Source organism: Stegostoma tigrinum, chromosome 2 (assembly GCF_030684315.1).
Source record: "Stegostoma tigrinum isolate sSteTig4 chromosome 2, sSteTig4.hap1, whole genome shotgun sequence".
NCBI classification, from domain to species: Eukaryota; Metazoa; Chordata; class Chondrichthyes; order Orectolobiformes; family Stegostomatidae; genus Stegostoma; species Stegostoma tigrinum.
Window position 1 is genome coordinate 137,341,268 of NC_081355.1, and position 27,953 is coordinate 137,369,220.

Genomic DNA, 27,953 nt, shown 5'->3' on the forward strand with positions numbered 1-27,953 from the left:
TTCTGTGTGATTTCATTGAGCTGCAGGCCAAGTCCAGTTCAGTAACCATTCCTAAGCATAAATGGCCAGACAAACTAGGAAGTGTTAGGATCCATAAATATAAGGTCTTACAAATCTGTGGATTAGCCTCTTTTGTTCTAGAGAACTAAACAAATGACGCCAATTTTCCTTTACACTTTGTACTGCAGTTTAGCCTCTGAACATGACAACAGTGCCTATTAGAGCAAGTTGGACCAGTATCCAACTCCAGTGCTTTCCAGTATTCAGCTGCTTATACTTATCAGCATGTTTCATAGAATTATGAGGAGACCATTGAACCCATTGAGCCTGTGCCAAGTCTTTTGAAGAGCAATCCTATTAGTTTCACTTCTCTGCTCTTTTCTGTACTCCACAATGTTTTGTCCTTCAATTATTTACCCAATTTCCCTGTTACTGAATCTGTATCTTACAACCCCATCAAAGAATAAATTCCAAGTCCTAACCACTCATTGCATAAAAACTTTCTCTGATGTCATCTCTGTTTTTCTGGCTAATCTCAAAAATCTGTGTTCCTTGTTTATCAACCTTACTGCCATTAGGGGCCGTTTTTTCTTTGCTGTATTAAAACTTCATGATTTTAAACATTTATGTCAAATCTACTCTTGCCTACTCCAGTCTATTCACATGTAACTGATAGCCCTCACCACTTAAACCATTCCAGTATATCTTTGTCATCCTTTCAAAACTCCTCACGTCCTCCCTAAAACATGAACATTTTTGGCCTGAGGTAGAACTAAAATGTCATGAGTCTAACATGATTTTATCACAAAGGATAAAAGCAAAGTAGAAATTAAAGTTTGTGAATTTTTGGGTGTCCCATTATAAGAAATCTAGAGCAGGCATTAGAATATATGATAATGAAGCAGATTTGAGAGGGTGAACCTATTTGCATTAGAATAGAAAAGACCAGGAGGATATTTGTTAGATTTTAAAATTATGCTTTGTGCTAACAGGATATGAAAGGGCCTTGGGATGTTTTAATACGTAAGTGCCAGTCATTAGTAAGCAGTGAAAAATTATTGCCTTTGGTTGGGAAGTCAGTGAATATCAGTTTAAAGAAAGTAAGCAGAGAGTTGGAGAAATCTCTTCAAACAGAGTTGTCGGAACATTGCACAGTTATGGGAGAGATTGTTACACAAATGAAAAGCAATGTAAATAAATATTTGAACCAAATAAAGACCGGATAATAGGACAAGAAGGTATACCATTTCGTTGGTATAGTGCTTGTGGATTGGAAGACAGGATGTTAGAATACTTGCTGTTTGTAAAATGATAAAGGGGAAGATCGCATGGACCCTTCGTTTTGTTTAGCATTTGATTTTTTAAAAAATGTCTGCAAACAGCAGCAGCTGCACAGAGTTCTTGAATTGAAACAATTGTATGAAAGGGGTATACTGTTTGCAGGCAAAGCAACATTTTTAGCAGACAAAGGATTTTGAATTTAGTCAATTAATTTAAGCCAGGCCCAAGATACCAAAAACCAATTGGACTTGGATCTCAGTTTTGACAACCTAGGACCAATCCTATTGTAGGAAATTAATAGGTTATCAAGGGTATAAAAGAAGAGGACATTCAAAAACAGGTGTGGGAGCACCTGCCATCTAAGACAGGTAACAACTCATCGACTCTAAAGAGAAACACTGATGCTCTTAGAATTCAATCAACTCTCAGAAAAAAATTTTTATTAAAGGTACAGCAACACTCTCAGCTAGTACTCCTGACACCAGAACTTGATGGAGAGGGGCATTTTGGTCACCAGAATTGGACTGAGAAAAGGGTTCCTGACGAAGAGGTTGCGGAGCATTCAAGGAGATGCGTCCTGGTTGTAATTTCGAGAAATTAAGCTTTTTTTTAACTAATATTTTCATTTGTATATGTAGGATTTGTATCTATTGAAACAGCATGCCATTAAAATGTTGTTTTATTCAAGAATAGTTAGGAGTTAAGGGGGCGGGATTGTTTGGTTTTTTTTAGTAGTTCAGTTAATTTGTTAACTGTTAGAGTTAGTTGAATAAATTGTTCCTCGTTGATTTTAGAGTGACTGTCACAAGCTTATTTTATTTCACTTTTCCTTCATGACAGAATAGGAGGAGAGAGGTGGGTTATGCCACTTTTTCCATTTCCTTTAACACATTACAAGGCGACGTGAGCTTGTCTGGGGTTTTGGTTTTAATTATCAGAGAACTGTCAACTGCTCCTCTGTAACAGATTGGGGACTTGAGTCCTGGATGTGGTACGTTCATGTACGGGATCTGAATGGATTTGGACAGATTTAAACAGACTTGGGGATTAGTGTCCTAGATCCTTAAATAAAACTTATGTGAGAAGTGGAAAATCTGTTTAATTTTGGTTACCTGTGATTGGTTAAATTAGAAGTGAGGTAATGGCTCTTATAGTCACTTAGGCCAAGGGTCCAATTTTACTCCCAAACTGTTTTAGAAAGTCATGGATAGTTTAGGCATCTGGCACTTTAAGTCAAGTGCATACCGGCCTGAAACCCTTGGAGCATTGGAAAGGTGGCATCAGACCCTAAAGACCATGCTGACGACACATTGCCAGGATTACCCAAAGCATTGGAATAAAGGTACCTCATTTTATATTATTTGCTATTAGATTTGCTGCAAATGAATTGATTCTGTTTACTCCATTTGAAATTCAGACACAAAATAACAGGGGCCTTTAAAATTAATTAATGAAAATTTGATCCATCTGAAGTCAGAGTACTCACAGCTTATATATCTGAGGTGAGAGTAAGATTAAGCAGAGTAGGTGAATTAGCTAGACAACATTTGGAGGTGGCACAGCATCTAATGAAGTAAAAAGCAGATGATAGACTAAAATTTGTACGTTTGCCCATGGGGATAAAGTATTGGTATTGTTACTAGTGGTAGGAGATCCCTTCAAAACAAGGTTTAGCAGTCCTCATCAGATTGAGAAGAAGTTCAGTCAGGTGAATTATCTGGTGAAGATGCCAGATAGGAAGAAGATTCATTGGATATATCACGTAAATATGCTGAAACCTTACTTTGACAGGGAAAGGGACTCATTGAGGAATCAAATCCAGATTTGGATTTTGATGAGCCTCAAAATGAATTAAATGATTAGAAAGTCCTTGAAGAATGGAATTGAACAATAAGCTGTCTGTCTCAGGAACAGAGAACTGAATTGAAAGGTTTGTTGCAGCATTGCGAGGACATATGTAGAAGTAGAATGGGGCAGACTAATATTATAGTACATGAGGTTGACATTGGGAATGCTGTTCAATTAAAACAACACTGCTGCTCTTCAATTAAAACAACACTGCTACAAGCTTAATCCTCTCAGAGCAGCACAGATACAGAAGGAAGTGGAAGCAATGCTTCAAGAAGACATCATTGAACTGAGTCAAAACAAATGGATTTTGCCAATTGTGTTGGTTCCCAAACCCGATAGTAGTCAATAATTCTGCGTGGATTATCGGAAGGTCAACACTATGACTAAATCAGACTTATACCCAATTCCAAGGCCGGAGGACTGTGTGAAAAATGTTAGACAAGCTACTTGCATCATAAAGTTGGACTCAACGGTCACTAAGAAGTACCTTTGTCAGATAGAAGGCAAGAATTTCCTGCATTTGTAACCCTAAATGGGCTATGCCAATTTAAAATAAAGCCATTTGGAATAAAGAACACACCGGCCACATTTCAAAGAGTAGTGGCAGGATTGATTAATTGTGCTGTCTGTGCAGATGGCTTTAATGATCTTTAGCCATTAATGGACAGATCACACGGTGCATTTGGCAGAGCTCTTTGAGAGATTACAGAAGGCAAAGTTGGTCACATATTTGGCAAGGACAGAATTCACAAAAGCGAAAGTGATGTTCTTAGGACATATTAATGGACATGGAAGGATGACGTCGTAAAAACAGGAAGACGATGACCATTGAGGAATTTCCAAGAACATATCAAAGAAGGAAGCACTATGACTTTTTAGACTGAGTCGGTTCTACTGGAAGTTTATACCAAACTTTAGTAGTATGGTAGCACAGCTGACGGATTTGTTAAAGAAGGACACAAAATTCCGGTGGCCAGGAGGCATTTGAGAATTTAAAAGCAGAGTTAACCACTGCACTAGTTTTAACTAGGCCAAATTTCTTGAAAACCTTTTGAAGTTGCTATGCAAGCGATGTAGGGGTTGGAGCTGTGTTGTTAAAGGAGGATGATTGTGGCATTGAAAGGCCAGTTGATTATTTTGCAAAGAAACTACATATTCACCAGAGAAAATATTCAACTGTTGAAAAGGAGTTATTGAGTTTGGTATTGGCCTTCCAATATTTTAATGTTTAAGTTGCAAACACTATATCGGAGACAGTTGGGTACACTGATGATTGTAACCCTTGTGGAAAGATTTAAAAATAACACTAGACTATCTCATTGAAGTCTTATGTTGCAAGCATTTAATTTACAGATTGTCCATGTTGTGGATTAGGAAAATGTTTTTGCAGATGTGTTATCACAGATTTAAAAGGAAAATGCATATATAAGAGAGATATGGTAGTGCTCAAGTTATATGTATAGAATTGGTATGAAATGTGTTATTCTAGATCACTGACCTATGTATCTAGTAATAATGGTGTTAAGGGGGGAGGTATTGCAAAGTTGGTATAGTACTTGTGGCTGAGAAGGCAGGATGTTAGAATATTTGATGTTTGTAAAATGATAAGAGGGAAGAGTGCATGGATCCTGTGATTTGTTTAGCCTATGATTTTTTTTAAAAAGCCTGCAAGCTGCAGCAGCTGCACAAAGAGTTCTTGAATTGAAACATTTGTATTGAAGAGGTATATTGTTAGCAGGCAAGGCAATGTCCTTACCAAGACAACATGTTTTGAATTTAGCTAATTAATTTAAACCAGGCCCAAATACCAAAAACCAATTGGATATGGGTCTCATGGTTTTGACAACCTTGGATTAATTGTATTGTAAGATTAATAGGTTATCAAGGGTATAAAAGAAGAGGACATTCAAAAATCGATATGAAAGCAACTGCTGCCAAAGACAGGTAACATCTTATAAGCTCTAAAGAGAAACATTGGCCCTCATAGAATTCTATCAGCTCTCAAAAATAAATTCCATCTAATGAAAGGTACAGTGGCACTCTTAGCTAATATTCAATAGAGAGAAGTGTTTTGGACACCAGAATTTAACAGAGAAAGACATTCCTGGTGGAGGATCAGCGGAAAAGGCACAGAACATTCCAGAATTTGCATTCTGGCTGTAATTTTGCAGGATTAAGTTTTTTAATCCTTTTTTAAATTACTATTTTGGTTTGCTTAAATGGGATTTGTATCTATTGGAACATCAAACCATAAGAATTTTGTTTTATTCATGTATAATTAGTACTTAAGATGGGAATTGTTCGGTTTGTTAGTAGTTCTGTTATTTTGTTTAATGCTGGAGTTAGACAAATAAATTGTTACTTGTTGATTGTAGAGTGACTGTCAGGAGTTTGTTTTATTTCACGTCTCCTTTATAACAGAATGGAATGCTTTATAACAGAATGGAACATGAGAGGCAGGGTTACATCACATTTCCCATTTCTTTTGACTGATTATGAGGTGAGGCGAGCTTCTCTGGGGGTTTCAATTTTAATTAACAGAGAGGTGTCGACCGCTCCTTCATAACAGGCAACATGATATTAACTTTGAACTGCTTCTGCAACATGTCACGGTAAAGTAATGGACCTTTTGTATTTTAAACTTAAATGGGTCCAGGATTCAAGGCTCATCCCTTTGACGGACTCTACATGCAGTGAACCACTTTGAAGTGTCAGACCTAGTGTTTTACAAGCAAACAAGGTTCTGATTTTGTGCATGATAAGAGTCCAGACAGTGCGATGAGCAGTTCATATGTTATCTAGGTATTGTTGATTTGGGGCAGGAAGTGACCTGTATTTTGGATGAAGTTTCTTTTGTTCTAAATACTGTCCTGAACTTGAACATATAATCAAGGCTTCTGCAAAAACAAACAGAAAAGGCTTTCTTCTAGCTATGAACGTTTGCACTAATCAAAAGGGAAATAAAAATTACAATGTCTGACCTTTTATACTGAAAGCCTCATGCACACAGTATACTTTGTTCGTTTGTCAAATTTAGTCAATGAAAACAAAACCACATTACTCTCTAGAAACATACCTGCTCTCTCACACTTTTATCGCTACAGGTGAATCATTAAACCCCTTCAGACAGGCAGACCGAAACTAACTTGCCACTAGCTCAAATCTAACTCCAAGAAATAAGATTAAAACTTAATTAAATCACACATCACGTGGGGAATTACAACTATTTGTCTGCATTAATCAGATTGTTCTCGGGATCATACACAATTCCCTATGTGTTGTCCATCCCTGTTGGCCTGTCATTGATCAGAGCTAGGATACATTTTCATACAGAGAGAGGATATATAATATGAACTATAATTGGTTCTGGTGATTTGATATGATATAGTGGGATTTGTGCCTCCTCTGGTAGCTCAAAAAGAATGTATTGTGAATAGTTATCAAGACCACAAATATTTCAGCCTTATTCCAGATTTGTGGTGGTATCTACCGCAGAGATGATTGTGATACAATATTAGGTACCTTTGCAATCACAAAACAGAAATTGGACAGAGCTCACGTTTCTCATTACTGTCCAGGGACGACAGTTAGGTACAGTTGATGTAAATATTCAGCTCGACACATGCAGTTGAATATCTGCCACCATGCACCGTGAAAGCTTATTTGAGGGGAGACAACAGGACATTTTTGAGCTATGTCTCCATCTGGATGAGTGTCTCCAGAACATGAAATAATGGTATAAAAGTGACAAGAATGCTCAGAGTATTCCCAATTGCCTTCATGCCTACAATTCCTAGTCTCAAAATCACATTGCTTCAGGATGTCATTGGCAACTGGGCTAATTGTTTCCTTTGTACATTGTAATGAACCTGATCTTCACTCCTGCTCTTGCATGATAAAGATGGAAGTGTCCTGCTAGTTGTACTGAATTGTCAGGCTTAGATCCTTTTCTTCATTTAGTTCATACAGTACATTGTTCAAACTGCATTTAAAGAAGGATGCAGTAGGTTGATCCGTTTCTTCCAATTAAACATTCTTACATCTTGCAGTGCATGCTAAACTTGTAACTTACTGTTGATAAAGGCTGGACTGAAGGCTATCCTGAAGTTAAATGTTAAGGTTTTATCGAGAATACTCCTACTTGGGCAAAGTTGCTTATTGACATCAAAATGTGAGTGGCCATGATTTTGGTAGAAATAATAGTTTTGGGTCAGTAAACTCAATTTCCTATGTTAGGTGTGAACCACACTCTTTTAATGTTTCAAATTGTTCAGTCGGATCACTGGAAGAAAACATGTTGTGTCCCAGTGTAGGGATAATATTCAATTGATGAGCTGTTTATTTTAGATTTTGCTCAGAACCATTAAGACTAGCTAAATATTGAGGGCAGCTGTATGAGCTCTGCAACTCTACACATTTTCTGACAGCAGGAGACTGTATACATTAGTAATCCAATTTATTTATTGATCTCGTTTGTGTAGGAGTACCAGTAAGCAGCCGAGTCTCTGCAAAGATCCAGCAGCTTGTAAACACCCTTAAGCGACCGAAACGCCCTCCGTTACGCGAGTTCTTTGTCGATGATTTTGAAGAATTACTTGAAGGTAAACTTTGAGTTTTGGGAGTTTATTCCAAACTGAACTTATTATGCATAAATATATTTCATAAAATTCACAGTAAGACTTGCAGATGTTGGAAACAATGCTATCCAACCCTTTACCACACCAAGTCTTTGCATTCATCTACTATCATGTCCTTGTGGACTTTCATTGACAGATAGTTCTCAAATCCACAAATTCTTATCCATATGTATTGATCCTTTCAGCACTTCCCTCATCCTTATCTCCCAATCTTTATTAGGCTCAAAACTGCTGATATTCCTGGCCTAACACAGCATTCTTTCATTAGCTATAGCTGCTGTGTCATCTCTGTCACTTCACCATCATTGACAACTTGACCTGAAGTCATCTAGAATCCAGCTCTGGAATTCACTTTGACTCATCAGCTCCCTTGAAATGTTTACAACTCTCCTTTAGACCTACACCTTTCATTAACCCTTTAGTGACCTTCCTTGGCCCTTTGCTCATTTATGGTGATTTTGCTCAGGTGAATGCACTGCCCAGTGGGACTTTGACCTGCACACATGGTATGGCTCGTTTGGCCCATGTACTTCATCGTGTTTTGAAAACTGAACGTCAGGAAAGATATAATGGGAACTGCAGATGCTGGAGAATCCAAGATAACAAAGTGTGTAGCTGGATGTACACAGCAGGCCAAGCAGCATCTTAGGAGCACAAAAGCTGGCGTTTTGGGCTGAGACCCTTCATCAGAGAGCTTTTTTTGTGTGTTTTTTTTGGGTCTAGGCCCAAAACATCAGCTTTTGTGTTCCTGAGATGTTGCTTCGCCTGCTGTGTTCATCCAGCTACATACTTTGTTATCTTAGTCAGGAAAGATATGTTACCTTTAGAGTGTGTACAGAGCAAATTCAATACAAAAATATGAGTGTTTAAAGGATTAAATTGTGAGGACAGGCTGTGTTGACATGGTTTGTATTTGCCTTAGTTTAGAATATTATGAGGTTATCTACTTCCGGTGTCAACCTAATAAAGTGATTCAGTGGGGTTGATAGAACTATTGGATGAAATCTAGAACAGGAAGTTGAAATTTCAAACTTGGAACTCTGCCATTTGATTGAAATCAGGAAGCATTTTAATGCATGGCTGCGGGAGGTGTATTAAATCCAGTGGTGATTCCCATGCAAAATTGTGTGGAATTTTACCTGGGGTGTGCCGGCCTGTTGAGACCCAACAACTGGCTATTTAATATCTGCTTAAAGGTCTCATCCCACCAGCACTGGTCTTTTAGCCCCAAGGCCCATCAGATATCCCCATCTCTCCATGAGCCTTCCCTTGGCCTTGTGAAGATGGCTGTCCACACCCCTCATCCTCTTTGCCAAGAACTCCAAACTCATATGTATCTGGACACCTTAGCGTGGTAGTCCCAGGCATGGTCTGATGGCCGATTAGCTCTCTAAGGTACAACTTAACCCTGCGAGAAAGGTAGAAGACTCACTTTCAATCGATCATCGCTGTTCTGAGTCATCAGTATTGTGGGTGGAATCCCCGTTGATGTTACAGCTGATGCGGGAGGTAACTGGAATGTGGACTGAGGTGCCACCTAAAACCAACCCCATGAAGTATAGTTTATGTCTTTGAAATCTCTTTAACACCAGGTCTTTGAAATCTTAAGAATGGAATCACTGACTTTTGTAGAGCAAAGTTATAGAGGGATGAGGAGCAAAACCTGATAAATAAATATTGATAATAAAATGTGAGGCTGGATGAACACAGCAGGCCAAGCAGCATCTCAGGAGCACAAAAGCTGACGTTTCGAGCCTAGACCCTTCATCAGAGAGGGGGATGGGGAGAGGGAACTGGAATAAATAGGGAGAGAGGGGGAGGCGGACCGAAGATGGAGAGTAAAGAAGATAGGTGGAGAGAGTATAGGTGGGGAGGTAGGGAGGGGATAGGTGAACTGAAGGTTGGGGTGGAAGGTGTTGGTGAAGTGGATGAACTGACCTTCAGTTCACCTGGGCCATCTCCAGCACATCCCTCACCTTCCTGGACCTCTCAGTCTCCATCTCAGGCAACCAGCTTGTAACTGATGTCGATTTCAAGCCCACCGACTCCCACAGCTACCTAGAATACACCTCCTCCCACCCACCCTCCTGCAAAAATTCCATCCCCTATTCCCAATTCCTCCGCCTCCGCCGCATCTGCTCCCACGATAAGACATTCCACTCCCGCACATCCCAGATGTCCAAGTTCTTTAAGGACCGCAACTTTCCCCCCACAGTGATCGAGAACGCCCTTGACCGCGTCTCCCGTATTTCCCGCAACACATCCCTCACACCCTGCCCCCGCCACAACCGCCCTAAGAGGATCCCCCTCGTTCTCACACACCACCCTACCAACCTCCGGATACAACGCATCATCCTCCGACACTTCCGCCATTTACAATCCGACCCCACCACCCATTTTTCCATCCCCTCCCCTGTCTGCTTTCCGGAGAGACCACTCTCTCCGTGACTCCCTTGTTCGCTCCACACTGCCCTCCAACCCCACCACACCCGGCACCTTCCCCTGCAACCGCAGGAAATGCTACACTTGTCCCCACACCTCCTCCCTCACCCCTATCCCAGGCCCCAAGATGACATTCCACATTAAGCAGATGTTCACCTGCACATCTGCCAATGTGGTATACTGCATCCACTGTACCCGGTGCAGCTTCCTCTACATTGGGGAAACCAAGCGGAGGCTTGGGGACCGCTTTGCAGAACACCTCCGCTCAGTTCACAACAAACAACTGCACCTCCCAGTCGCAAACCATTTCCACTCCCCCTCCCATTCTCTAGATGACATTTCCATCATGGGCCTCCTGCACTGCCACAATGATGCCACCCGAAGGTTGCAGGAACAGCAACTCATATTCCACCTGGGAACCCTGCAGCCATATGGTATCAATGTGGACTTCACCAGTTTCAAAATCTCCCCTTCCCCTACTGCATCCCTAAACCAGCCCAGTTCGTCCCCTCCCCCCACTGCACCACACAACCAGCCCAGCTCTTCCCCCCCCCCACCCACTGCATCCCAAAACCAGTCCAACCTGTCTCTGCCTCCCTAACCGGTTCTTCCTCTCACCCATCCCTTCCTCCCACCCCAAGCCGCACCCCCAGCTACCTACTAACCTCATCCCACCTCCTTGACCTGTCCGTCTTCTCTGGACTGACCTATCCCCTCCCTACCTCCCCACCTATACTCTCTCCACCTATCTTCTTTACTCTCCATCTTCGGTCCGCCTCCCCCTCTCTCCCTATTTATTCCAGTTCCCTCCCCCCATCCCCCTCTCTGATGAAGGGTCTAGGCCCGAAACGTCAGCTTTTGTGCTCCTGAGATGCTGCTTGGCCTGCTGTGTTCATCCAGCCTCACATTTTATTATCTTGGAATTCTCCAGCATCTGCAGTTCCCATTATCTCTCAAATAAATATTGATATATTGCTAAGCCATAACCTGATTGAATAATGGAACAACATCAAGGTGTTGAATGGCACACTTGTGTTTTTATGGTCCCGAGTTAAGTCAGCCAACGTCATAGAGTCATAGAGCAAGGAAAAGGATACAGAAGGGACAAATACTACAAAAAACTTCAGCATTCTCCCCTGCATCCACCCACATGTCTGCAAATATACCCACCTCTATAACGAGAATCACCCAAAGCTGGCTCAGCATGGGTATGTTACACTGACGAAACCAGAAGTCTTGCATGTAATGTTCCTTGATTTACTAACTGGAAGGATAGTTTATCATTTAACCATCAGGATTGGCCACAGATAATATGTAATTTACTGATGATAGTATTTTGAAGCCAAAATAAACAGTGTTTTGGAAGCACGCAAACAGGAATTAAAACTGTTCCAGCAGAAATATTGATACTTCCAATTCTATTGCAGTTCAACAGCCAGACCCTAACCAGCCACGACCGGAGGGAGCACAAATGCTAGCCATCAGGGGAGAACAGCTGGGAGTAGTAACAAATTGGCCACCATCCCTGGAGGCAGCTCTTCAGCGCTGGGGGACCATTTCTCCAAAGGCACCTTGCTTGACCACCATGGACACAAATGGAAAACCACTTTACATCCTTACATACGGTACTTCACCCCTTTTTGTCCAGATCATTTTGTTGAGTATCTCATTACCTGTGCTAATAAGGAAAGTAATAAGGGGACGTGGTGGAGTAGTGTTCTGGTAAGTCAAAAGCCTGGGCTAACATTCTGGAGATGTGGGTTTGAATCCCACCACAGCAGATAGTTAAGTTTGCATTCAGTAAAAATCTGGACAATAAAGCACCCTGATGGCAGCAATCAAAATACTGCCACTTATTGTAAACATTCGTCTGGTTCACCAGTGTCCTTACCTGGTCTGGCCTACATGTGATTCCAGACCCACAGCAATGTGGTTGACTCAACTATTGTCTAGGCAACTAGAAATGCATAATAAATGCTGGCCGAACCAGTGATTTTCACATCCCATGAACACATTTAAAAAAAGCCAAAGTACCAGGTTTGCCTGCAGTCTGCGTTCTCACGAAAGATGATTCATCACTTTTTGCCAGCTCCATGGCTGTGACATAAAATTCCTATAAGGTTGAAAGATTTCTGTAGTTACACAGTGACTGTCACTCTATTCAGTGTCAGTGCTTTTTTTTTCCCTAAGCTGTGACATTATATACTGAGAGTATTTTATACCTCTGGTGAGGACAGTGAACCTGATTAAACATTGGCAGCAAAGTAGGTCCTAATATAAGCCATGCAATGTTTTATTCAATGTGACAGAGGTTGCATCAGATTTCGTATGTAGTTTGGTTGCCTTTTAAAATTCAGAAAGTTGGGTTCCTTTTGAGTTATATTGTCAGAATTCCACAAAGTTTTTCAAAGTATATGCTACTTAGTTTAAATTGATACTTTTACATTTATACCAGTCTTGCGTGTCTTCTCCCACTCACTGCGCTGAGTTGAACTGGGTTGTTCCATATGTTCTGTCCAAGGGCTCAATGCAGATAGTAATAGCTGCATTTCCCTGTCTATGACATTTCAAGTATTAATTTTCATAAAATCATCCTCAGTTCTGAGGGAGCTATCAAATTTTTGTGCCCTGCAATTTAATAAAAAAAAAATGAGTTCAAAGCTCTGAGCTGCAGAGGGATCTGAGTGTCCTACTGCATGCACCACAAAGGATTAATGCAGAGGCCCAGCATGTAATTAGGAAAGCCAATAGAATGCTGTTGTTTATTATGGGGACAATTGAATACAAATGTAGGAAGGTTGTGTTTCAGTTAGAGGTTGCTCGTGGAACCCCCCCCCCGGTGTTAAGTGTACAATATTGGATGCTTTATTTAAGGAAGGATGTCAATGTTTTGGAAGAAATCCAGAGAGTGGATTTAACTAATGAGGAAGGGTTGGACTTACTAGGCTTGTATCTCCTGGAGTTTGAGGAAGGAGTGACTTCATTGAAACATATAAGATCCTTTGAGGAGGATCAGATATTCAGCCTTTCTCCTTCAAGATACTGAGCTGTTCTGCCCATAAGTCCTTAGGATATGACCAACACAAGCAGCAAGTCATGTAGTGTAGGGAGCTGGCATGTCTATACAACACATACCTGCTTACTTAAAGTCAAGGTAAGGCCATAGCCTACACAATATTGCTGTTACTCCACTTGCTTCCCCCAGGAATGTGGCATTGAGCTCCTCTCCCCATGGTGTGCTGAATGAGTCTTTTAGTACAGATTGTCATTCACCTCTCAGTAAGCCACATGTGACATGATTTGTTTAGGGCTGGTGGTGAGAATGAGAGCGGGGAAAACAAATATGGTTAGAGCATTATATCATAAGCGGACAGAAAAGGAGAGAAAAATGATCAGTTAACTTAATTTTTCTTCCCAGCAGGCATGCCTGCCTTGAGCTGAGAAAGCAGCACGCCTGGTACAATAGTTTGTGAAAACCCCTACCAGCTGTTACTCAACAATTTAAAAGCTTTGTATGAAAGTACAGAACTGTAATGGCAGGATAAGGGGGAGAGAAAGAACACCAGGGAGTTGATGGCCTAGGGGTATTATCGCTGGACTGTTAATCCAGAGAACCAGATAATGTTCTGGGGTCCAGGGTTCAAATCACGCAATGGCAGATGGTGGAATTTCAATTCAATAAATATCTGGAATTAAGAGTTTAATTACATTAGATTCCCTACAGTGTGGAAACAGGCCCTTCAGCCCAACAAGTCCACACCGTCCCTTGATGCATCCTACCCAGACCCATCCCCCTATAACCCACACATCCCTGAACACTATGGGCAATTTAGCATGGCCAATCCACCTAGCCTGCACATCTTTGGGAGTAAACCGGAGCACCCGGAGGAAACCCATGCAGACGCGGGGAGAATGTGCAAACTCCACACAGACGGTTGCCCAAGGCTAGAATTGAACCTGGGTCCCTGGTGCTGTGAGGCTGCAGTGCTAACCACTGAGCCACCGTGCTGACCATGAATTCATTGTCAATTGTCAGAAAAACCCATCTGGTTCACTCATGTCCTTTAGGGAAGGAAACTGCCATCCTTACCTGGTCTGGCCTACATGTGACTCCAGATCCACAGCAATATGTTGACTCTGAACTGCTCTCTGAGCAATTAGGGATGGGCAATAAATGTTGCCTAGCCAGTGACACTATCATCACATGAATGAATAAAGAAAACAAACATTACTGACTTGGCTGAAAACTAGTTATGATTACAGTCATGTTGAATACTTAATATTAAAAATATAGTTAGGGTCTGAATCTTGCCTTTTTTTCACAAATTACCTGGATCACTAACAACCACACACCTAGCAATATCCTTAAATGTCATTGATTATAAAAGTTCATTACTGGTTTAACTAATTGTGGTGTCTGTAATCCCATACAGAGGATTTTGTGTAATTTGGTTCTATACTGCCTGATTAGGACTGCTAACACCTTAGCCTCCTCATGATGTAGTAATTAATAGTTAATTGCATACTGAGTTATTAACTGCAGCTTCATTTGTATAAATTGAGGTTGTGAGTTAAAGGTATGGTTATGTAGGTAGTGGGAAGAAGACATTTTGTCATGGAAGCTTACTATTTGTTTAGCTAATAGTACTTTTAGTTATATTTGGATAATAGTTGGGAAGATGAGGTTTTGAATGCCAATGAAACCTTTTGTTATTTTAAATACTCTACGATGTAGAATATGGGTGTTTATGACATCTTCAATGTACAATTAACATCCAATTGTTTGCAGCTATTTCTAGACTTCCTTGCGGATGAAGCAATCACTATGTCATGGTAAGGGAATAGCAACAGGAGTGTGCAGAGCTGATTTGAGGTTGCTACGTTTAAATTAGTCATGGCCATGTTTTTGTGACAATGATTTCCTGAGTGACCTATCTTCTTTCTGACTCTTCTTCCAGAATGTGTTGTATGTTTTGTAAGATAAATCTATCTATGTGTTATTACTCCAGGAGTTATTCAATTACAATTATTATTAAGGTATTCAGTAATGGAAAGTTTCCCATGGGTAATGTGTGAAATTTAAAAATTTACTAAAGATTTTATTAGAATCGACAGATTGTTGATCTTACTGAGTTAGAAAGTACAAATTATTTCATTGACAATTTTTCAGTCATGCAATCTTGGGTAACAGCTTAAATTTCGTGTGTTTGTGTATCTGTGTGTACTATGTTTCTAGATATCTCTTAGTCCCTCTTTTTGAATATTTCAGCACTTCCTACAATTTATTGAACTCCTTCAATAAAGTCTGAATACTGCATTTAATTAGTGTTTAGATATTAGAGAATTATGCTTATAAATGATTGCTTTTTTTGTGAAAAGCACAAGGAGATAATTGTATGACATTAGATTGTTAATGTTATTAAGTGATACAGCTAGTGACTTCCATTAGAGACTAATGTGATGTATTACGTACAAAAGTGATTCATTGCACTCTCCTGTACAAATCTAACTTTGCAAATGTCGCACTAACTTCAGTGACAGAATTGCAAAGCAAAGCCTTTATGCAAAGAACTGTCCACAATCCTTGTAGAGTCATTACATTGAATAAAAGCATCATCCAACACATAGCTGAATTTTAAATTAAAAATAGTGGTTGATTTAGGTCACAAAAATGTATTTCCTGAATGAGACATTATCCTTATCCTCAAACTGTACATTTCCAAAATTGTGAAGTCAGAATGGAAGGAATGATAACCTCCCTCTGCAGGAGGTTGGTGAGAACTTTAAATATAATCACGAGCAATAAGCCTTATTGTCTTGCTGCCAATCTTCCTTTTTAATTGCTGTTGGCCTACTTTGCTGAGCATCAGGAAATCCAGCAGCTTCGCCAAAACAAGGAGTCAGGAGGGAAGTGCCTCCACACCACCAACTTTTGCAGCCCCCATAATTAATGGGGATGTGATGATGGTATTTTCATTGGACTAATGATCCAGAGACCCGGACTAATGTTCTGGGAGCATAAGTTTGAATCCCACCATGGCAAATGGTGATATTTGAATTTAGTAGAAATCTGAAATTAAAAATTAGTCTCATGCAACCATGTAACCATTGCAGACTGTCACCAATACCCATCAGATTCACTTATAAGCATTATGGAAGGAAATCGACCATCCCCACCAATATACCTTCTGGACTGCCTCTGAAATAGTCTGTCAAGCCAATCAGTTCAAGATTAATTAGGGACAGGCAAAAATTCTGGCTCAGCCACTGATATCCACATTCCATGAACAATTTTTTTAAAAAATCAGCCCCCCTTCTCCCAACCTTCCCCTCTTGAGGTCTCCAACCCTGCCAGTAGGCACCTGTTTCCTCCGCAACCCCTCTCTCAGCCTCCAATTCTCCCCACTACTAAAAACCTTCAAAGTCTCCCCTTCACCCTGAGGGTCAGCAGCCTAACATTAGACTTCCTCCATTCCCCGTTTCTGACCTAGCCGCTTCTGGCTTCCCTACCTGACTGGAAGCTCAGGCCATCGAGTTCGGTCTACAAGCGGGGAACTGTTGACTAACTTCAGTGAGTTAGATCTCCATGGCATTCTCGGAGGAACCACGTCATAAGTGACGTGCTCATTGCTGTTTTTGTAAGTGAAAAGCCTTCCCATAGTTAACAGCAGCTGATTTCAGGATGGTAAAAAAGGCAAGACTTTTTTAAAATGAGAGTGGTCATTCTGTTTTAATCTTTCCTTTCATTCAATTTAAATCATGGAGCAGGCAGTCTAGAAGTCCATAGCTTCTTTTGATGATCCTTAAATAATTAGATGTGTGAAATTGACAGATGGCAATGAGGTATCCTCACCTATTTCCACCTTTAATAAGCATTCACTGAAGACTTGATGTAGGCTGTAATCCAAACGCCAACACTCACATGATTTGCAGCCATCTTAACAGTTTCTGGTGTCCAATTTTTAGAAGTATTGACTAAAAGGTCATGATATGACATAATGTCAGGAAGCCTCAAATTTAATGGAGAGTCTAAGCTTTTAGAACATAAAACACCACCTAGACATGCATGTTCTGAAAGCTTTTAGAAAGGATGCTGACAAGCCCCTGAGTGAAGAGGACACTTTCAGTTGTAAAGTGTAATTTGTTAGGTACAATCATATGTAATGGGCTATGTGTTCTTCAAGCTTTACTTGATTGCCTTAGAGTTGCAGAGGATTTCCAACAAGATTTGTTTTCCCCCTTTCCTGCCTCCTAGGAGATGGCATGGTTAATGCATGAGTCAGTAGTTATATTGTTAGACTGTGCTGCATCAGAATTGTGTGTGGGGCCTCGTCATGATTTCTTCCATTTCATTGTATTTTATGTGCAATTGGATAAGTGTTTGAAAATGAATGGCATAAAAGGATTTATTGAAAAGTGTTCAGGTTTGTTAGTTCTTGTTGAGGAGTATGTTCCCAGATAATGGACCAAGTGGCCTTCTGTAATTTATATATGGCTGATAAAACCTGTAATTAAATAACTAGGCTGTGTCAATTTAATGCAGTGCATATGTTTTCAGAGGACAAAGTATTTTCTTCCTATGAGTGAAAGTCCTGTTCTTTTTCTTTAATGATATTGCATGGCCTGCCAGTGTTCATGTGTGGGTTTAATGCTTTGAGGTTTTGATGTGGACTGCAAACTTGTATTCCTGTTTTCCATAGAGCAAAAGTATTCAGCAATTGACTTTAAATTGGCTGAAGAAGCACAAGCACAGGCTTAGTTTTGCTTTTTCTCTTTGAATAATCACAGTTATGGGTGTTGCTTTTTTTTCAAACCAACAGGGAAGCTGTGGACAAGAAGTATGAAGGTAGCTTACAATATCCTTCATAAACTAGGCACCAAACAGGAGCCAATGGTCAGGCCTGGAGACAGGGTAAGTATGGAGCTCGCGCTGTATTAGAGCGCATGAGAACAGAAAATGCTCTTCCTAGGTTGACTGAATCTCTTTTCTAACTGTCAATTATTTAATAACTTTTATTTTCCAAACCCAGCCACGTAATGAATTATGGAAATATTCAAGATCCTGAAGTATGTTGTAATGCCAGCATTTTCGGATGTTACAGAGCAGATAACTTCACGCTCAAGAGGGAAGTTAACTGTATTGAAATTTAGGTTCAACTACTCCATGTGCAGGTTGGTGAATGTAGGGAGTGGAGTGCCAAGAGATATAGGGAGGGTTGATTGTGTCAGCAAATTCAAGACCGCAAGATGTAGGAGCAGAAAATAAATTGACAGGTGGATATTTTTTAAAAATGTGGGATTTTGGTTGATCTAGACACTTGTAATGTGTTAAGTCTGATTATGATTTTAAATTGTTGAGCAGTACGTACTCCATTTGTAATATTTAAGTTGTCTAATTCAAATTGGTTAGTGGTGGCAAGGTGCTGCCATTCAGATTGGCCTCCAAGAACTGCAAGCAATCTTTCTAGCCCCAGAACAACGTTGAAGGAGTTCCTCTGAACAATACCTTATGCACACAATTGTATCCAACTGCTTTACCAATGACTTTCTGTCCAGTGTGAGGGGCTGATGATGATTGCATATGGTCAATGAGGGGTGTATTTGACAGGGCTAATAACTCTTGAGTCATTGCCAGCTACACATTTTTTGAATGTGGGTGAGATTCATTGAGAGAGAAAGAGAGATTTTTAAATCAGTAAAGAAATCAAGTGGTCAGGAAAGTGGAGTTCAGATCAGCCATGATCTCGTTGAATGGTGGAACAGGCTTGATGTGCTGAATTACCTACTTCTGCTCCAACGTCTTATGGTGTCCTGTGGCATGCTCAGCTCTGACTTTTCCCTCCAAGCACCTGCAATACACACCAGTCAACATATTCTGTACTTCATCTCAGCTGATAGGCTGAACAAAGTTATGTTATGATCAGCTTTGTCTGGTGTACGTAGAAGAATGATATGTAAATGCATACTGGTATTGTTGTGGGGCTAGTAATCTGGAGACTCTGGTAATGCTCTGGGGACCTGAATTCAAATCCTGCCAAGGCAGATGTAAGTACTTTTTTTAAAACCTGGAATCAAAAAATCCAGTGATGACTATAAAAATCTAACATTTTGTGAGATTTTCGTCTGCTTCACCAATGTGAAGGAAATCTTCAGCCCTAACGTGGTCTGACTGCATGTGGCTTCAAACACACAGCAATATGATTGGTAAAGCTCGGTGGGTCTGGCAGCATCTCTGAATAAACTATCGGAGTTAACATTTTGGGTCCGGTGACCCTTCCTCAGGACTTCTGCCAGACCTGCTGAGCTTTTCCAGCAACTTTGTTTTTATTCCTGATTTACAGCATCTGCAGTTCTTTCGGTTTTTATTTAGCAGTATGATTGACCTTTAACTGCCCTCAAATGGCCTGTCAAGCCACTCTGTTGTATTAACCCTCTACAAGTCAATGTAAAAGAATGGGGTTGGATGGTTAAACTAGCATCAACCTAGGCACTAGAAACAATAACAGCAAACAGAACTGTATCAAACATATAAATGTTCCCTTAGGAGTACCTACTGCCTAGTACCAAACTTGGGAGAGGTGCCTGATAGACAATGGAAGCACCAGCCTGACACATTCATACTCATGGAATGGGACCTTACAAACAAAGTCTCAGACCCTACCATCACCATCATTCTGGGGAGGTGATAGCCTAGTGGTATTATAGCTGGACTGTTAATCCAGAGACCCAGATAATGTTCTGGAGAATCTGAGGTAACAAGGTGAGGAGCTGAATGAACACAGCAGGCCAAGCAGCATCAGAGGAGCAGGAAAGCTGACGTTTCGGGCCTAAGACCAAAACATCAGCCTTCCTGCTCCTCTGATGCTGCTTGGCCTGCTGAGTTCATCCAGCTGTACACCATGTTACCTCACGTTCTCCAGTATCTACAGTTCCTACTATCCCTAATGTTCTGGGGACCTGGGTTCAAATCCCGCCATGGCAGATGGTGGAATTTGAATTCAGTAAAAATATCTGGAATTAAGAGTCAAACAATGATGATGAATCCATTGTCGATAGTTGGAAAAATTCATCTGGTCCATTAATGCCCTTTAGGGAAGGAAACTGCCATCCTTACCTGGTCTGGCCTACATGTGACTCCAGCCCCACAGCAATGTGATTGACTCTTAACTGCCCTCTGGACTATTAGGGGTAGGCAATAAATGCTGCCAAGCAGTGCTGCCCTCATCCTGTGAATGAGTAAAAATAAAGAAAATCCCTGGTTATGTCCATCCCACTGGCAGGGCAGGTTCTGCAGAGGTATCTCGACAATGGTTTACAATTGGGAGGGGGTTGCCCTGGAATTCCTGTACGTTGACGACGGACCCTATGAAGTCTCATCCATTCAGGTCAAACACAGGAAAGAAAGACTCCTGCTGTTTGCCATATTATCTACAACCCTGCGTCCTCTGGGCTGATGAATCAGTATAAAACAAAAGCCAAAAGAACTGCGGATGCTGTAAATCAGGAACAAAAACACTGTTGCTGGAAAAGCTCAGCAGGTCTGGCAGCATCTGTGGACGTGAAGACAGAGTTCAGAGGAAGGGTCACCGGACCCGAAACATTAACTCTGTTTTCTCCTCCACAGATGCTACCAGACCTGCTGAGCTTTTCCAGCAGCTGTTGTTGTGATGAATTAGTACTCATTGTTGAACAATACTGGGAAGACATGTTAGGGGTGTCAAGAGTACAGAATGTACTTTGGATGGGGGACTTCAGTGTCCACGACAAAGAATGGCTTGGCAATACCACTACTGACGGAACTGGTTGAATGCTAAAGGGTATAGCTGCTCACCAAGTGGTGAGGATACACACAAAGGAAAAAAATATACTTGACTTCTTTCTCATCAGTCTGTGGCTGCAGATACATTTGTCCAAGATATTATTGGTAAGATAATGCGTACTCCTTGCGGAGACAATGTCCCTCATCATATGGTGTGATGATATCACTGTGCTGAATGGGATGGTTTGCACATAGGTTCAGCAACTCAAGACCAGGCCTCAATGAGACATTGTCAGCCATCTTAAACAGCAGAATTGTACTCCAATACAATCTGCATTCTCATTAGCCTGTCATGTCCCAAACTCTCCCATTACCATACCATCTAGCCAAGGCATTAACCCTGATAAAAATGAATGGTGTAAGAGACCATGCAGGAGCGGTGAAGTGGTTTGGAGTATTATGAGCATGTGCAAGTTGTTCTTTAAATATATATATTTTTACAATTCCTCAATTCGCCTTTGTTTAAGGACATTTGAAATTATTTGGGTTAGATTGTTAATCCATCTCTCCTCTTAACTGTAAGAGTTTTTATTTTATAATATTTAAAAATGGCTTTATTATCCTCCTTTAGGTAGCACTTGTTTTTCCAAACAATGATCCTGCTGCTTTTATGGTTGCATTCTATGGTTGTCTGTTGGCAGAGGTAGTTCCTGTTCCTATTGAAGTACCTCTTACAAGGAAGGTAAGACTTTTTATTTTGTAGAGTAAATCTGATTTATCTTTGGCTCATAACCATAGAAGTACAGTTAAAAGCTGCCTTAAAATGTGCTGCAATTAAATGTCCAAGTTGCTACTCTTCAGCCATAGGAAAGTTGATGAACAAATCTGACTTGGATCATCTTTACCATTATTATTTTCCTCCAGTCATTAAACTCTCTGAGGCATTGGTTTGAGAGTGGTGAAAGCAAAATTGTAGCTTTGTCAGCACTTGGAGGGGAAAAAAGATCGCTTAACATTTTGGTTGTAATTTCGATTGTCAGAACTGGAAATGGAAAATGGAACAAACTATCTTGACAGAGCTGAACAAACTAAAACTGGGGTGGTGGAGGAGCATTGGGTCAGAAGTGGGAAGTGCAGGAAGAGAGTTTTAAAGTGTATCCAGTGAGGTTCTATTTAAAAACTAAAAGATAAATAGTTGAAGATATGTAGAAAAGGGGAAGGTATGGAAAGACGCTGAAATAAAGATATTGACTATTAAGAACAGATTGGAAATGCAGGAAAACTGCAACAAGAAAAGTAACGCTGAAAACACAAAAAGCCACACTAACATCCTTAGTTCAGACTCTTTCCACTAGACCAGCGTGTGTCTTACCCTGCTTTTACTGTTTCATTCTGTGCATCTGTTGTGAATTGTTGCACCTTTTGCGAGCATCTCTGACAAGTTTACTATCAGTTCCCAAATTTAATTCCCATCCTTGGAAGGATGATTTTCCCTCTCGAAATAAAATCAAAGTTCATAATGCATAACACATTGTTGCAGATCCCTGTCGAAAAGTGAAAGTAACAGACTTCGTAAATCCTTGAAGCAAGAAACAACTCCAGCCAGTGGAATTCTGAAGCGTGTCCGGTCTTGTCTGTCTCCTATGACCTGTATAACTTAAAAACAGAAAATGCTTCAGCAAATGGTGGTATGGTGGCTGAGTGGGTAGCACTGCTGCCTCACAGCGCCAGGGGCCCGGGTTTGATTCCATCCTCGGGCAACTGTCTGCATGGAGTTTGCACGTCCTCCACCCCGCCCGCCGTGTCTGCATGGGTTTCCTCCCACAGTCCAAAGATGTGCAGACTAGGTGGATTGGCCATGCTAAATAGCCCGTAGTGTTCAGGGATATGCAGGTTAGGTGGGTTAGCCATGGGAAATACAGAATTACAGGGATAGAGATAGGGGAGTGGTTCTGGGTGAGTTCTCTTCAAAGGGCTGGTGTGGACTTGATGGGCCAAATGGCCTGCTTCCATTCTGTAGGGATTCTATGAATAGATCTACAAAATAAATATCTTTGCTGGTTTCACATTCCCTTCTTAAATTTTCCTTTATTTTTGACAAAATCCGCAGTTCTGAAGAAGATTCATTGAATCCAAAACATTAACTCTGCTTTCTGTGCCTGATCTGCTGAGTTTTTCAACAGATTCTCATTTTGTTCCTTAATCTTTGCACTTGTTATAATTGTATTTATTTTGTGGAATTATCAGAAATGACTTAAAATGCTTAAAACATTATCTTTATTTCCAATATTTTAGTTTATTTTTGTAATCTGTTTGAAAACAATGCCACATCCTGGTCTTAGAAGACAGAGGATAGCAGTGGAAGGGCATTTTTTAGAATGGATACTGGTAACTAGTGGTGTTCCACAGGGATCTGTCTTAGGCCCTTCGGTGTTTGTAATATATGTAAATGACCTGGAGGATAATGTGGGTGGTCTGATTAGTAAGTTTGCAGATGACACAAAGTTTGGTGGAGTTGCTCATGATGTTGACGATTGTGAAAGGATACAACAGGGTATAGATAGATTGGTGACTTAGGCACAGAAATGGTAGATGGAATGTAATCCAGACAAATGCAAGGTAATGCATTTTGGAGATCAAATTTAGGTGGGAGTTATACTATAAATGGCAGAACCCTTAGGAATATAGATGGATCTGGGCGTGCAGGTTCACAGTTCCCTAAAAGTGGCAACACAAATGGCCAAAGTGATTAAGAAGGCATATGGCATGCTTGCCTTCATCGACTGGGGCATGGAGTACAAGAGTTGGAAAAACATGTAGCTGTATAAAGCCCTTGTTAGGCCACATTTGAAGTATTGTGTACAGCTTTGGTAGTCACACTACCAGGAAGACATCAAAGCCCTGGATAGACCGTAGAGAACATTCACCAGGATGTTGCCTGGTCTCAAAGGCATTGGCTATGAGGAAAGATTAAAAAGACTGGATTGTTTTCACTGGAAAGACAGTGGCTGAGAGGAGACCTGATTGAGGTCTACAAAATTATGAGAGGCATCGACAGGGTGGATAGTCAGAGGCTTTTTCCCAGGGTTGAAGTTTCAATTACAAGGGGACACAGGTTCAAGATGAGAGGGCAAAAATTTAAGGGAAATGTGTGAAGAAAGTTTATCACACAGAGAGTCTGGAATGCGCTACCAGAGAAGATGGTGGAAGCAGGCACATTGGTGACATTTAAGAGGCATCTGGATGGCTATATTAATAGGGAGGGAATAGAGGGATACGGACTGAATAAGGGCAGAAGGTTTATTTTCAAGTCAGGGCATGATGAATGGCACAGACTTGGAGGGCCTGTGTCGGACATCTCTTGTTCTTTTTGGTGTATTTATAGTCGCTGCTGCTTAATAAGAAATTGCCTGCAGCTTTTTGTTTGTATATCTTATCTTCTAAAGTATGTATAAACAATAAGTTGGAAAATGTTGTTCATCTTAAAGAAAAGATAAGCATCACTTGAGTTGAAGTGTGATATTTGCTCCAAATTATTATAAGGATACTTTTTGTGGCATTGGCGATATGGAGTAGACGATTAAATATATAATGAACTAGCTGTGCACAGACTGAAAATTAACTCTCTCAAATAAATGATGAAGAATTCTGAATTTAAGAAAATTGTACTCTTCCAGCAGGCACTATACAATTAAATGGAATTAGTTGCAATCCGATAAAGTTCTAAATAAGATACATTTAATATGTTCACAGAGCTTAAACCAGTGCAGCTTGAACTGTAGGTACTACTGACCTCCCACTAATTTATTCTCTTACTGATAGATACAACTGTAAGGCTATTGACGCATGTTTATTCTGGAGCATAATTTATTTTCAAGTTGTAAAACATTGCCTCATGTTTGAGGAAAACCAATTATGTATATTCTTCTGTGAGCCATTTGAATGTTGGAAAGATGCAAGAGGGGTGAATCAAACCCGAGACTGATGCTTTTGTACTAAACCTATGCACTTTCTGGCAAGAATCTTTGAAATTACCTTTTCAGTGTCCTATTTTGCACATCCCTTGGAATCCAGGGAGAACCTTTCTAATTTTTTGCATAATATGAGGCTTTTCTGAACCTCCCTTTCCCACACAGCATAATCTTTGCTCTTTGATTAACAGGAGTGAGAGGGCATTTCATGTTGACCAACAAAATTAAAGTATGAACTCAGCATTAATTGACAGGGGATCAGGAACGTTTAGGGGGAGATCAGGACCCTGGTTGTGGAACCTAGGTTGAAACTCGCTGAAACAAAATGTTACATCCAAAAGAAAATTTGATGTAGTTTGAAACAAAATATGGTTTTGGGCTAGGAATTCTGGTTTGTAACCAAAATCTTTTTAAAAAACAGAACTACAGGATACACCAATTTTAAATGCAGGTTATATTTTTGCATCAATTTTGGCTCAGAGATACTATAATTCAAAACAACTTAATCATCCATCATCGTTGTTTTTGATTCTAGGCAGGTGCTTGTGTTCTTGGTTTTAGACTGTTTAGCTGAGTTGGATGACAGTAGTTCGACTGGTTTACCCTTGCTGTACAGATAAAGTGAAATGCTTGCTGCAGTGTCAGGTTCTTGCTTTGTTGCTTTATTGTTGGTTTCAGTTTGTGAAAAATTTAGCTCTCAAAATTACAACAACTAATCTTTAAAAGATTGGATCATAATGATATTCCATCTGTTTCCCACATATTGCTCATATCCCACTAGAATAAAGTGTTATAATACTTTATTTTGCACCAGATTAGTTAATTATATCTGAAAATTATTCCATTCTAAATGTAACATAAAGTGCTTTTAACTGTCATGCAAAGTAACCAAAATAATCAGGAAAAAAATACCCCACAAATTTACACTCACTCAGATTATCTTGCTGTGCCTGTGTGTTCTCACTGGGGGCATGCTTCATGGCTTCACAGCCAATGCATGTGCAACTCAGCAAAGCTGTGTGATGGGTAACAAGCAAGCAAGAAGGCATCTCACTCAGTACATGTTAAACGATACATATGAAGCATGTGCCCAGACTGTAAACAGTAACTACTTATTTTCAAGTAAAATGGAACGGATACAATTGCAAAACCCTTAACATGTTGGAAATCTGAAATAATAAAACAAAAATGTTGTAAAATCTTAGCGAGTCAGGCTACATCTTTGCCTAGGAAAAGACTTAAAGTTTCAGGTTGATGACTTTTTCATCAGAACTGAAAAGGAATAGAAATATCAGAGCTCTTAAGAATTAGAAAATTAGAATTTTCTTTTATTGTCATGTGTACAGGAGTACAATGAAAAGTTTACAATGTTGCTTCTCCTGGCTCCATCTTAGGTACATAGTATCTAGGTACAAATCTTAGATACAAAAAGAGAAATTTTTTTAAAAAGCTGCATTACCTTTGCAATTCATTGTATGAGTTATAAATAAGATATAGTTAAAAGGATAAACATTACAGTCAGATAAACAGATTACAGATAAACATTACAGCTTTTAAATGAGCAGAACGGAGAAGGCAGGAATAACAAAAGATCTCTGATAATGTGGAGACTAGGGTAGATTAAACGTCAAGATTTCATGATGCAACAGCCAAAAAGAAATGGTAATATATAGAATAAAGAAACAAAGGCTGTTTCTAACTGAAACAATTGCTACATTAAAGCTATCTGAATGCCTCATGGAAGTATAAAGAAAGAAGCTAGACAACGATCAACCCAGCAAACATAGGGGAAGAAAAACATACATGATAAAAAGGAAGGTTGAGGTTACGATCTAAAGTTGTATAGAATGGAGCTGAAGAGTGCTGAGTAAGAAAGGTCAGCACAGTTGCAAGGTGGGCAATTAAAATGGAAAACAGCTAGGAGCTTGCTGCAGTGCTTCTGGATTGAGCAGGTGTTCTGCAAAGCGCTTAACCCAATCTACATCCGATCTCATCATTGCAGAGCACCCATGTCTACCGAGAATGGAGAACCTAATCTAATAGGAGAAACCAATGGGGTTAAATGGTGACAAACTACTTCAAGCTGACAGCCTACATCTTGGGGTATTAAAAGTGGTAGCTGCAGAGATAGTAGATGCTTTGGTTTTAATCTTCCAATACTGCTTAGATTCAAGAACAAATCCAAAGGATTGGAAAGCATCAAATATAACCCACCCATTTAAGAAAGTCAAAATTAAACAAATGAACTATCAGACAGCCTAACATCAGGTTTAAATAAAATGCTATAATCTGTTATTAGAAAGTTGTGACAAGGCACTTAGAAATTCATGATATGTTTAAACAGAATGAAAATGGGTTAATTAACTGGAAATTGTGCTTGACAATTTGTTTTGAGCCAGTGAGATGGATAATGGGGAACTATTTGGATTTTCCAAAAAAGAAGTCAAAAATGTGTCACTCAAAAGATTATTAAACAAAATTAATGGATTGAGGATTGGTTCATATGAAGAAGATTGAGAACAGATAAATGGAACATTTTTGTTTTGACAGGCTGCAGCTAGCAGTGTACCACAAGGATCAGTTCTTGAGCCTCAGCTATTTGTAATCTATCTCAATATCGTCAATGATGGATTGAGTGTAATAAGTTCAGGTTTGTTGTTGTCACAAAAGTAGGGAAGGTGAAGCTGTGAGTAGCGATGCATAAACAAAGCAGAGTGATATTGGCAGGTTGGGTGACTAGGTGAGAACAGGTTGATGGAATAGAAGATGAAGGTATGAAATGAAGTACTTTTTTTAATGGAGAGAGGCTGGGAAATGTTTTCCTTCAGAAGGACATAGGTAACCATGAACATGAATCATAGAAAGTTAACACAGAGGACCAGCAAATGATCAAGAAGGCAGATGGTATATCAGCTTCTGTAAGAGAGGGACTGGAATGTAAGAATAAAGAAACCTTATTACACCTTTAAAGGGCAATGGTGAAGTCATGCCTAGAGTTCAGTGCAATATTGT

The 27,953-nt window shown here is 40.1% G+C and overlaps 1 protein-coding gene across 5 annotated transcripts in view; it reads left to right on the plus strand.

The window, feature by feature from the left end:
• The window catches only part of LOC125464130 (disco-interacting protein 2 homolog C), a 580,161-nt gene that overhangs the window by 387,786 nt on the left and 164,422 nt on the right, over positions 1-27,953 (plus strand). For all 5 annotated transcript variants that reach the window (XM_048556252.2, XM_048556269.2, XM_059639541.1 and 2 more), the window contains 4 exons: positions 7,614-7,733; positions 11,639-11,836; positions 18,032-18,123; positions 21,602-21,712. In XM_048556252.2, the coding sequence (XP_048412209.1) occupies positions 7,614-7,733; positions 11,639-11,836; positions 18,032-18,123; positions 21,602-21,712 (521 nt within the window). The remainder of the gene's footprint in view (positions 1-7,613; positions 7,734-11,638; positions 11,837-18,031; positions 18,124-21,601; positions 21,713-27,953) is intronic.